At 52.3% G+C, this 12,522-nt stretch overlaps 1 protein-coding gene across 4 annotated transcripts in view; it reads right to left on the bottom strand.

Annotated features, from left to right (window-relative positions):
* Nucleotides 1–3,766, bottom strand: part of GFOD1 (Gfo/Idh/MocA-like oxidoreductase domain containing 1) — a 113,859-nt gene extending 110,093 nt beyond the window's left edge. Inside the window, exon 1 of one of the 4 annotated variants that reach the window (XM_058732970.1) lies at nucleotides 2,671–3,766. In XM_058732970.1, the coding sequence (XP_058588953.1) occupies nucleotides 2,671–2,923 (253 nt within the window). In that variant the 5' untranslated portion in view covers nucleotides 2,924–3,766. The other 3 variants (XM_058732971.1, XM_058732976.1, XM_058732977.1) reach the window with 3 other exon arrangements.
* Between the last annotated feature and the right edge of the window lie 8,756 nt (nucleotides 3,767–12,522).

The raw sequence follows: 12,522 nt of genomic DNA, 5'->3' as shown, positions 1-12,522 counted from the left end.
CAAAGCCCTAGCCTTTGCCAAAAGAAGGCCAATTCACTAGGACCCGTCAAAACCAGCTTGTTTCTTTTTAACGTTTTTTTGGTTTTTGGTTTTGGTTTTTATTTTTGAGACAGGGAGAGACAGAGCATGAACAGGGGAGGGTCAGAGAGAGGGAGACACAGAATCTGAAACAGGCTCCAGGCTCTGTGCTGTCAGCACAGAGCCCGACGCGGGGCTCGAACCCATGGACCGCGAGATCATGACCTGAGCCGAAGTCGGCCGTTCAACCGACTGAGCCACCCAGGTGCCCCAAAACCGGCTTGTTTCAATTCCGGGCAAACTCTAGCATCTATAAACCCCAACGGCCAAACCAGGCCTCTAACTGTCTGGGGTGTTTCACTTCCTGTGTTGTATGTGCTGAACCTCTAACTATGACAGCAAAGCATACCAAGATGACCACCAGGCTGCATATTTGCAGGTACATCGTCAACGGGAGTGGCCTGGGGATTTTCCAGGAGAGACGATGTGGGGCATGAGACCAACATCCGGCCACATCTAAAGCCGATGCCCCCCTTCATTTTCGATAATCACAACCTATCTCAAGTTACCTGCAAAACCAGGAGTTAAAAAAAGAAAAAAAGCTCAAAACTTCCTACAAAACATATACACAAAACCCTATTCCTTAGTCATGCTTATTAAACTAAGTCTGTTTCTGAAGCCTCTTTGCTTGGCTTTGAAGAGGTAACTCATGTTAGTCTTGTCAAGGGAAAAAAAGAAGTCACGGGGATTATTGCAAATAAGAACAGAAGTATCCAGAAATGTATATAAGGTGCACCCCTCCTCTCCAACCAAATGCTCTTTGGGCTGAAGTACAAGAGTTGGTCAGGAAACAGGGACATCCTTGTCCCCCAAATTGCCACTCTCCTGGTGATACGCCTTAGGGGTGCTGACCGACAGGGCTGCGTTGCCATAGTGGGGAGAAGCGATGTTACAAGGTCTGTCTGATATGACCAGGCATAAGCTCTTCAGTAGAAACCTGGTGGACACCAACTGTCCTAATAGGTTCAGGCCACAGGAGGGTTATGACCTATTTGATAAGGCACAGACCCACTGAAGCACAGAGGTCAGCTATCCCACATATATGACACCAGACAGAAAAGAGAGCCCAGAACCCAAGGACATTCAATTCAAGGCCAAAGAAAAATAAACAAAGGTCAGAAACCTAATCAAACTGACATGAAAACGGACAGGCTTGGGCAGCCTCCTTAGGAATTCGATCAGATGTCCCGTCTGAGTCCAGAGTAGAATGGCCTAATTTTTTTTTTAAAAAATGGTTTTCTAGGAAGAAAGAGTTCTACCTTCCGGTCATAGGTCTCTGCAGTTAATTAAAATATACGTACATTTCATCTACCCTTAATCCGCGCCCATTAAAACGTAAAAATAAAACACACCTTCCCAGATTACATAAATTACCATGGACTTCTGGGTACTGTCCCTGCCCTTCCCTTGAAACACTTCTTTAATGTCGCGTCCTGGGCCATAAGCTTGGTCTCTTTCCCCATCAATAAAAATTCCAACTTTCAAGGGCGGGCGGTACACTTTCTGGGCGGGTTCCAGAGGCAGGGATACTGCTGGGATCGTCTTAGGTACGTGTGAGGACTGCCAGTGGACAAAATTACGCTTCTTTTTCCCCTGGGCACGGCAAAGCTGCGGTTGCTCTGTGCTCGGAGATTGTTCAGACTGCCTGGGTTATACAGGTGGGGGGACCGGATGGCCAGGGGGCGGTGAGCCCGTTCCCAGCCTCCCTGCCCACGTCAGACCTGGGAACTTTCCCCACGGTTATTAAGGAGGGACTAGTACATGCTCCCACGTGAAAGGGGCTGCGCGGGGCCTTTTCCCACACAAAGCACCCATGCCTCTGTAACGGCTGCGTTCGTCCCCTAAAAATTCAAGACCTATCATTCCAAACCCACGCAGAAGGCAGCTCCTGAGCTGCCACGCTCGACACTTAAATCCCCCTGGTTTTATCAAACCAGTCGTCACTAACCCACGACCTCCTGGAAGACGTCCCCATAAATCCCTCTCCCCCCGCCCCATCTAACCACTCCCGCCGTCCTCGCTTACAGCCAAGATTTAGTAATTCCAGCTGATCGTCAGATTCTAACCTCACACCAAACTAACAGCAGAAAGAAGCAAACTGGCCGGGCAGGACGTCACAGCTGCTCCGGATCAGGCAGTCTCCCGCCCTCAGGAAAACCAGACACACGTGTGGGGCCCTTGTTTCGGGTGTTCCCGGGCGCGCACTCGCCTCTCCCAGGCGCGCACCCACGCACACACTCGGGGCACTACAGACACAGCTGGGGACTGAGTTTCCTCTCCCTCCGAGCAGCCCATGCCCAGTCCTCGGCATCCGATCCGCCTGGTCGACATCCCGGGAACACACGCCTCCTCCAGCCTCCGCGCCACACACGTGGGAAGGCGCGTCCAGGTGGTGCCAGAAGGGAGGAGAGAAGCGCAGAGGCTGGGAAGGCCGGGGATGAGGAAGGAGGGAGCTCCGAGTGGCCTGTGGCATCTCAGGTCCCCGGGCCGGCGTAGATGCCTCATAAGCCTCGGGGATGAAGAGGGGGCGAGAGCAGAAGAGCAGCAGGGAAGGAAGGAAGGCTGCAGGGGAGGGGGGAGGGGGTCGCTCACCCAGGGTTTTGACAGCGATCTGCCTGGTGAGGGGCGGCGGCAGGTTGATGCACACCAAGTCCACGTCCTGATGCAGCAGCACCTCGTCAATGCGGCTGGTGTAGAAGGGGACGCTCATCTCCTTGGCCAGCTCCTCCGCTTCCTCCTGCGTGCGGCCCCACAGCGCCTTCACCGCGAAGCCCTCGTCTTTCAGCAGCGGGATGATGACACGGGCCGTGAGGCTGGTGCCGAACACGCCCACCCCGGGAAGCATGGCTGCTCCGGTCCGCCGGGTTCTGCTTCAGCTCAGATCTCCAGTCCCACAGGCTCACACACCCCCGTGTAGCCAGTCCTGCGCCCGGCTCGCCGCCGTGCGCCAGCAGCCCGTGCACCGGGCAAGGCGCCCGGGTGCCGAGAGCGCACCGAGCTGCAGGCGGAGCAGGCTCGGGGCGCCTCAGTGCGGCGTCTGCTGCAGTGTCCGCCACGCGGGGCTCCCGTCCCTCCCGGGGGCGGCGGCAGGGACCCCCCCGGGGCGCCCGAGGCCCCGAAGCCCCGCGGAGCCCCGGCTCAGGCAGCGCCCCCGCCGCAGCGCCGGCCGGCTCCGCGAGCCCCGCCGAGGCCGCCCCATGGCCGGCTCATCCCCGCGCCCGCGCCGCCGCAGCCCGGGACCCGCTCTCTCCCGCGTGCTTTCCGCAGCCGGCGAGTCGCACACCCTGCCCGAGCACGGACCGGCGCGGCTGCGGGGTCCCCCTCTCTCCCCCGCCCTCGGCTCCGAATGAAATAATCCAGCGGCCACCAGGAGGCCGGCTAAGCGCGCGGCTCGCAGGGCGCCGGACGCGGATCTCGAGCTGCAGCGCGGCGCCGACGGCTACGACCCGGCGCCAGCCTTCTCATTCTGCTGCCATGTTCGCTCGCAGCGCGGCTCGGGCGGCCTCGGCCCCAGGCCGGCTCGGGCTCCGGGATCCCGCGGGGACGAGGGCGGAGTTGGGGAGTTTGGCTGTCAGCAGCCGGGTGTCGCCGCGCCGCCCCCGCCGCAGCGCCGCGCGCCATTGGCCGCCGCGCGCCGCCCCCGCCCCCGCCGCCCCGGGCTCCCGGAGCGCGCCGCGCGGGGCCCAGGGACCCAGCCCGGCTCCTCCCCCGCCCCGCCCCGCCCCGCGCGCCTCCGGCCCCTCCGCCGCTTCCCTTTCTTCGCCCTCACCTCCTCCCTCCCTCCTCGCCTCTTCCCAAACCCCGCCCCAAGCGGGCCAATAAATCCACCCGCGCGGGCGCGCCCTGATGGGCTAGGCGTGCGTCCCTGGGAGGGGGAGCGCGGGGGACCCAGCGAGGTGTGAGCGACGGAGCGGGAGCGAAGCCTATATGCCCAGAACACACTAGGGAAGCTTTCCGGGCATTCTCTCTGAATCCTCGCGCTAACCTTAAGGTTATTGGAAACCCACTTAACTGGTGATGTAATTGAGTCCTGGGAAGGGTAAGTGACTCGCGCAAGGTCACACAATAGGTGAGCAGCGGGCCTGCCATTGGAAGCCAGGCTAGGCTCCAGAGTTTGGGCTGCGGGCTGGAGAGTTCTCTCTCCTTCTAAGAGGTCTCGCTCCAGTCGCGCGCCACCCCTGCCGCTGCGCGCGCAAGGTCCTGTAGCCTTCCTCCTCCCAGTCGTCTTAACAAAAGCTCTGCTTTCCCCCGCGAGGCCAGCCCCTGCTATGTGAGGGGTCCCCGGAGTGGCTGCTGCACGTGTGTCCACGTCTGGGTTCCGAGAAGAAGAGGACGCCCTGGCCAGAAGCTAGGCCAGTTGCTTGGCTTCGAGCTTTGGCTTCTTTGGCAGCTTCCCGTGGCCTCCACTCGCTGGTCTCTCCCCCACCCGCACCCTCTGCTCCTTTGGAGGAAGGGGGGCCGGCTAAAGTTGGCTCTGCGTCCCTGGAGCCCAGGGAATCCTGCGCCTGTCTGGTCTCCCATATCCTCCACACGGATCACACTGGCATGTGTGTAGTAAGCACTCAATAAACATTTGCTAAACGAATGAATATTCACCGAATGTCCGCTGCGTGTCCACTTGGTGCTGGGATGCGTGACCCAAAGCTGAAAGGGACCTGGCTTCTAGCTCCAAGTCTCTTGAGAGGTCAGGGGTCCTGTTCCTCTCTTGTCTTCAGCACTCAGCTCAATGTGGCACACGGTCTGCTTCAACGCAGGAGCGGAAAACGTGATACTTGCAAGCGTTTGAAGCAACTTGTAACAATCAGGCGGGCAACTTGTGGCAATCGGGCAGGCGCGTGGAGAGAGCAGGATACCAGAAAAGCTCATGTGTTGCAATGAGGGGGGAGGTGGCTGACCTCAGGGCGTTAGAAGAAAGGCACAGAGGACACTGAGTGCTCTGAGTGGCTGCCAACGGCCTGGGAAGGTCTGAGACAAAAGGAGTATTGCCATCAGTACTGACAGGCTGCTTTTGAGCAGAGGTTTTGTAAGAACCAAGGCAGGAACGCCTACCAGAGTAAGGGGTGCAGGCAATGGGGTCAGACACGAGGCACCATCTCGGCACACAAGAGGCCAGGTCATAGGTCAGGGATGGCAACGGCTCATCCAGAGCAGGGGGGTGTGGAGCTTGGCATGGGGGTTGGAAGCAGAGACAGAGCACCTGGGGTTGACTCTTGGTTCTGCCATTTACCAGCCATGGGGCCTTAAGCGGATTACTCTATCTTTTGGTGCCACGGTTACGTTCCGTGTGTTAAATCGGGGTAACAATGGCATATACAAAGAGTTTTTGAGGATTATCAAATCCTTAGAATAGTGCCTGGCACATAGTAAGCTCTAGATAAACGTTAAATACATATGGTAAATAAACATGGAGAGGGGTCTGTTACCAACGTCATGCTTGATAGGAGAGACAGCTGTCCAAGGGCAGCAGTATCTAGCCAGTAAGAGAGAATTTTGTTTGTGTTCTTTTCTTTATTTTTTTAATGTTTTATTTGTTTTTGAGAGACAGAGTGCGAGCCGGGGAGGGGCAGAGAGAGAGAGAGGGAGACACAGAATCCGAAGCAGGCTCCAGGCTCTGAGCTGTGGGCACAGAGCCCGCTGGGGGGAGGGGATCCCACGAATCGTGAGATCATGACCTGAGCCGAAATCGAGAGTTGGATGGTTAATCAAATGAGACACCCGGTGCCCATGCTTGTGTTCTTTTAAAGGGGACTGTACCCATAGGTGCAATGTGAATAAAAATAAACCTTACTTCTGTGTAATATCAAAAGAAAATGACCACAAGTGTATAAAACAGACATCATCCCCATTTCGTAGAAGACAAAACAGAATCCTGGCAGCATCTCAGACTGAGGGATCTAAAACAGAAGGCTTCACTTCCAACCTCCCCCCCCCCCCCCCCACCGCAGACTGTTTCTCCCCCCATCACCCCCATCTTAACAAGTGGCACCACCAGCCCACAGCTGGCCAAGATCCTTGGAGGTGGCCAGGGCTCCTTTCTCGTACACTCTACAGTTGAGCATCACCAGGTCCTCAGCTTTCAAAATGCATCCAGAGTCTGACAGCTTCTCTGCCGGGTGGGGACCTGGGGTCCCCGTCATCACTGCCCGGACCAGAACATTCACCTCCCTGCTGGTCTACCTCCTGGCTCCTTTTGTACTGCAGCCAGAGTGAATCTTTAAAAGGTAAGTCCAGTCACGTCCCATCAGACTTGACACCTAGCAGTGAATAAACCCCAAATTCCCCAGGATGTCCTGAAAAGTTCCTCCTGAGCCAACCCTCTGCCTCGCACATCTCTCCGCCTCCAGCCCTCCACCCCACCGCCTGTACTCCAGCACACTGGCCTCCTCTCTGTGGACTCTACCCACAGAGCCCCTTCTTGACTCAGGGCCCTTGCACTTGCTGTTTCCTCCACACGCCCCCTTACACACACACACACACACACACACACACACACCTTCCACCCCCATGTATCCACCTGGCTCACTCTCCTCACTCTACTCCGGTCTCTGCTCAGATATCACTTCCTTACACGGCTTTGCCCAACCATCCTGGCTAAAATGACATTTTGTCACATTTCCTCCCTGTGTCTGGCTTTGTTTTTCTTCATAGCTCCTCTCACCGCCTTGCAATGTGTAATATACCTATTTATCTGTTTATCATCCTTTTGCCTCCACAGATTAGAAACTCATGGAGGTCAGAAGTTTGTGTGAATGCCCAGCGCCCCAAATTGTATCTGGCGCCTGTTAGACACTCAATATGCATTTGTTGAACAAATCCTTAGATGTCCTTCTACCCACCGTGTTTTATTACGAAGTTCTGCACGAGTTAATGTTGATAAACTCCTTAGAACTATGCCAAGTGCCATGTGCAAGAACGATTTAGGCCCCGGAGGAGCAAGATTGAGTATGGCAGGGCCCCCGCCTTCAGGTTACTCATGCCTGGTGGCCTGTTGATATGAATCGACAATGGCAATGTAGCGTGACTCGCACCATGGTAGGAACCTGCGGGGGGTGATCTGGGAGTAGAGGAAGCCTTCCAAGACTTGTAGCCAGAGGAGACAACTAGACTCAGGTTTTGAAGGACTTGCTGGAGTTAGCTGGAATAAAGGGGAGAATATTCTAGACTGGGGGAGGCTAAAAATAGGCTAACTCAAGGGGTGCCTGGGTGGCTCAGTTGGTTAAGTGTCCAACTCCTTATCTCATGGTTCATGAGTTCGAGCCTCACATCGGGCTCTGCAATGACAGCACAAAGCCTGCTTGGGTTTCTCTCTCTTTCCCCCTTCCCAACTCTCATGTGTTCTCTCTCTCTCTCTCTCTCTTTTTCTCTCTCTCTCTCTCCCTCCCTCTCAAAAATAAAATAAACAGGGGCGCCTGGGTGGCTCAGTCAGTTAATCGTCTGACCTCAGCTCAGGTCATGATCTCACAGTCCGTGAGTTCGAGTCCCGCGTCAGGCTCTGGGCTGACAGCTCAGAGCCTGGAGCCTGCTTCAGATTCTGTGTCTCCCTCTCTCTCTGCCCCTCTCCTGCTCATACTCTGTCTCTCTCTGTCTCAAAAATAAAAATAAATAAAAACATTTAAAAAATAAAATAAATAAACTTTAAAAATAGGCTAACTCAAGTTGGAAGCGTTTGCGTGGAAGAGGCTAGGACATGAGGGACGGTGGCCCAAAGACTTAAAGCAGACAGTGAACAATCAGATTGGAATTTTAAAGATTAAAAAAAATTTTTTTTTAATGTAATGTCCCAAGGTGGGACTCGAACTCATAACCCTGAGATCAAGAGTCACATGCTCTACCAACCGAGCCAGCCAGGTGCCCCACATTGGCCTTTTACAACCATTACTCAGGCTCCATTATGGAGGCAAATTGCAAGAGGGCATACCACACACAGCCCCACAAGGAGCCCACCGCAATACCCCGAGTGTGAAGGGAAACACAGGCATGGGAATGAAAATGCAGGCACAGGTACATGAGATACAGCAGGGCACTCTGCTATGACAAGATGGAGTCTCCCAGGCCTTGCAACTAATTGGACGTGCGAGGGGGGTGAGGAGGAGTTGGGGTGACTTCCCAGGTTGGAGTAGGGGAGAAGCCAAGTGTCCATTTGTGTCTCACCTGGTTCACGGTACTGGGCAGGGGAGGACTGCTCTTAGCACACATCGATCCCGAGCTTCTGATAACATGGACCTTTGCACCCCAGTGCTTTTGCACATGATACCCTCACAAACATCTGGTGTTTATTCTTCATGTTCTTTGTGCAAGACCCTCTTAAACCTGGATCCTGAATCCCAGCACAAGCCGACGTTCTGACCTTTTAAACAGTTCTGAAAATAAGCCTAAAATTTTCTCTCCCCTCATTCCACGATTTATCTGCCAATCTCTACTGTTTGCATTTGGGTAAAGAGTTTAGGCCCATTTTCATGTCATTTAAGATGAGTGTCATGTGACTCCAAAAAGAACATTCTAAACCTTTCTTTAGAAATAAAAATAGCGTGGGGGCGCCTGGGGGACTCAGTCGGTTACATGTCCAACTTCGGCTCAGGTCATGATCCCACGGTTAGTGAGTTCGAGCCCCACATCAGGCTCTGTGCTGACAGCTCAGAGCCTGGAACCTGCTTCAGATTCTGTGTCTCCCTCTCTCTGTGTGTCCCTTCCCCGCCTGTGCTCTCTCTCTCTATCAAAAGTAAGTAAACATTTAAAATGTTTTTTTAAAAAAGAAATAAAAAATAAAAATAGTGTGTGGGGCACCTGGGTGGCTCAGTGGGTCAAGCATCTGACTCTTGATTTTGGCCCCAGTCATGATCCCAGGATCATGGGATTGAGCCCTGCATCAGGTTCCATGCTGATCATGGAACCTTTTTAAATAATCTCTCTCTTTCCCTCTGCCCCTCTACCCTGCTCTCTCTCTCTCTCTCTCTCTCAAAATAAGAAGAAAAAAGAAATAAAAATAGTGGGGATTCATTTTTCTATTCATAGCCCTAGGATGATGATAAAATGGAATTTCTTCTCATATTAATTTAGTCTAATGATAATTTTAAATATTTTCATTGTACAAGTCACTGACACAGATTACAGAAATTTCAGAAATAAAAGGAATTCTACCTTAATCTCTCCAGCTTTACACAGCCACTGTAAATAATTTGGTTTATTCGCTTCCACAATTTTAGAAATATTTTATTGTTTTAATGAAAAATAAAAGAGAAAGTCTTGTTATCTAGCTAGATTTGTTTATTGTTCTTTTTGATACAAAGTAGAAATAAGTTTTGATCGTTTTTAGCTGAGAACCCATAAATGCCCAATAGCCTTATAAATCTTAATATTTGTAGAACAAAATACTTTTGCTCTTGGTAGAAACCCAGCTTTGCCAAATGCCTTGCTGGAGATCCTGGGATTCTACTAAACATTTCTAATATGGAAAGTGCTGAAATTTATTCCTGGACTTGTCATTAGTAGAGTTTTAAAAGTACCCATTCAACATTGGGTACAAAAGACTGGGTGGCTCAGTCTTTTGAGTGACTGACTCTTGATCTGGGCTCAGGTCACGATCTCAGGGTTGCTGGGGTGGAGCCCCATGTCCGGCTCTGCATTGACAGCAGGGAGCCTGCTTGGGATTCTCCCTCTCCCTCTCTTTCCCCCTCCCCTGCACGCGCTCTCTCTCAAAATAAATAAACTTAAAAAAACAACTACCGTTTATTGAGTGCTTGCCATACATGAGCCACTAGGCTAAGCCCTTGGCATGTATTTACTCCTTGCAGCTCTTGCTGGTAAGTATCCTTATCCCCACTATACAAATAAGGAAACCGCTACCTAAAAAAAGTTAACTTGCCTAAGGTAGGTCATAAAGGCATGCGTTTGACTGAAATCACCAGACTCCAAACTCACAGGGTATTACCACTGAGCCCTTGAACTTACGTTAGATACCACAGCCTCTGTTTCCCCCCTGACAACAGGGCACCGGGCCCTCTAAAGAGAAACACACTTACATTTCTCCCCTATGTCTTTCTCTCCTTCCCCTAGCAAAGGCCAACAGGCTCCCTGAGGAGGGGTTCCCTACAGCTGTGTCCAGGACAGAAAAATCAGTGTGGTACCTGTGCTGTTGCTCCTGGGGACAGGGACATGGGACAGGATTGCCCACCAGCATCTCTCCCCTGGACTCCTAACAGGCCCGACCCTCACGCTGTCGCTGCCTCCCACCTGTAAGTAATCAGAACTTTGAAAAGCATTAGCCATTACTTCAATAATTAAAACATATTTTTTAAACGTAAAAATTGTATGTCAAGTATACCTCAATAATGAAAAGAATTTGAAATATATATCAAGACAAAAATAAATAGAAATAAGACCACTGGCCATCTGGATTAACCCTCTGCTGCTTTCCTCCGGCACCTGCAATACTGGCCTAAGGCCCTCGCTATGGCCTCGAAGGTGCTCGGCTCAGTCCCTCTGTCCCAGGAATCGGATTCTTGGGCCCGGCAGGGATAGAAACGAGGCCAGACCTAAAAATCAAAGACACAGGGAAGGCTTTATTGGGGTCACAGATGGAAATAAAGGAAGACAGGGCAGCAACAGAGAGGAAGTCCTGCTTCCATACAGACAGTTCTTGTCCAGGGTCCCTCTCTGGTGCAATAGGCTAACGAGGAAAGAGGGGGGAGATACCTCATTCTGATTGGCTAGAAGGACCTCGTCCTGATTGGTCGATATTGGCAGGCAACTCAGGCAGCTCATTGGTGTTTTTCCCAGCCTGAGTCTTCTGGGGTTTTGTTTTTTGTTTTTTGTTTTTGTTTTTTTTTTAATGTTTTTATTTATTTTTGAGACACAGAGAGACAGAGCATGAGCAGGGGAGGGGCAGAGAGAGAGGGAGGCACAGAATCCGAAGCAGGCTCCAGGCTCCGAGCTTTTCAGCACCGAGCCCCATGCGGGGCTTGAACCCACCAACCGTGAGATCATGACTTGAGCTGAAGCCGGAGGCTTAACAGCCTGAGCCACCCAGGCGCCCCCAAAGAGTCTTCTGTTTTAAGTCTGGCTTGTCTGTGGGGCCACATCCTGGTCACATCCTGCTTCTGTTCTGTAAGAGAAGACGTTAAAACAATAGCCGCTCACAAAAAGTGCCCCGGGTGCATAATATTTTTTTAAATGTTTATTTACTTTTGAGAGAGAGAGATAGAGGTGTGAGCAGGAGAAGGGCAGAGAGAGAGAGAGAGAGAGAGAGAGAGAGAGAGAGAGAGAAAGAGAGAAAGAGAGGGAGACATAGAATGTGAAGCAGCCTCCAGGCCCCACGTGGGGCCTGAACTCAGGGACTTGGAGATCACGACCTGAGCTGAAGTCAGACGCTTAACCTCCTGAGCCACCCAGGCACCCCAAGGTGCATAATCTTTTTAACCTGGGGCCTGTTTCTATGGTCCCTAACTGTTTCCCCTTCACCTCCTTTGTCATCCTTGAGCTGTCAGTTCTGTGTCAGTGACACTGGTGCCTTCTCCTGATTCCTCCTCAGTCTCGCCTGGTTCTCTCCTGCCTCCAGACGTCTGCACTTTCTGTTCCCTCTGCTAGCAATGTTGTTCTTCAGCCCTTCATTCACCTGTTGGCTTGTTCACAGCCTCTAGGCAAATCGCATCTTCCCCACCATATCCCGGTAGCTATTCTCTCCAACCCCCCCTGGCTACTCTCCAACACACCCCTGTCAATTCCACCCTCAGCATTTATGCTACCTGTGTGAGCTCGCTTTCTTGACCATTGCCTGCCTCCCCTGGCTGGGACATAAGCTCCTTGGGCCCCGGGTTCTTGTTGGTCTCATTCATCGCTTTATCTCCCCAGCCCAAAACAGTACTTAGTACCTCACTGATACACCGTAAATCCTCGTTGAAAGAATAAGTTAATCATCTAGGCAGTAAAACACTTTCTAATGTCGTGCAGTGGAATGGGAAAATGCTTAGAGCATAATGTCATGTTTTAAACGCCAAAACAGGTTACCTGGGTGGCTCAGTTGCTTGAGCACCTGACTTTGGCTCAGGTCATGATCTCACCAGGTTGGTGAGTTCAAGCCCCCCACATCAGGCTGTCAGCACAGGGCCCGCTTCAGATCCTCTGTCCCCCTCTCTTTGCCCCTCCCCGACTTGTGCCCTCTCAAAAATAAATAAAAAACATTAAAACAAACAAACAAAAAAAAGCCAGGGCGCCTGGGTGGCTCAGTCGGTTAAGCATCTGACTTCGGCTCAGGTCATGATCTCACGGCTCATGGGTTCAAGCCCCGCATCAGGCTCTGTGCTGACAGCTCAGAGCCTGGAACCTGCTTCGGATTCTGTGTCTCCCTCTCTCTCTCTGCCCCTCCCCAGCTTGCATACTGGCTCTCTCTCTCTCTCTCTCAAAAAAATAAATAAACATTAAGAAGAAACAAGCCAAAACAATGTTGCA

The sequence above is a fragment of the Neofelis nebulosa genome, chromosome 6, assembly GCF_028018385.1.
Source record: "Neofelis nebulosa isolate mNeoNeb1 chromosome 6, mNeoNeb1.pri, whole genome shotgun sequence".
Lineage (NCBI taxonomy): Eukaryota > Metazoa > Chordata > Mammalia > Carnivora > Felidae > Neofelis > Neofelis nebulosa.
This window is presented reverse-complemented; position numbering and strand designations above follow the sequence as displayed.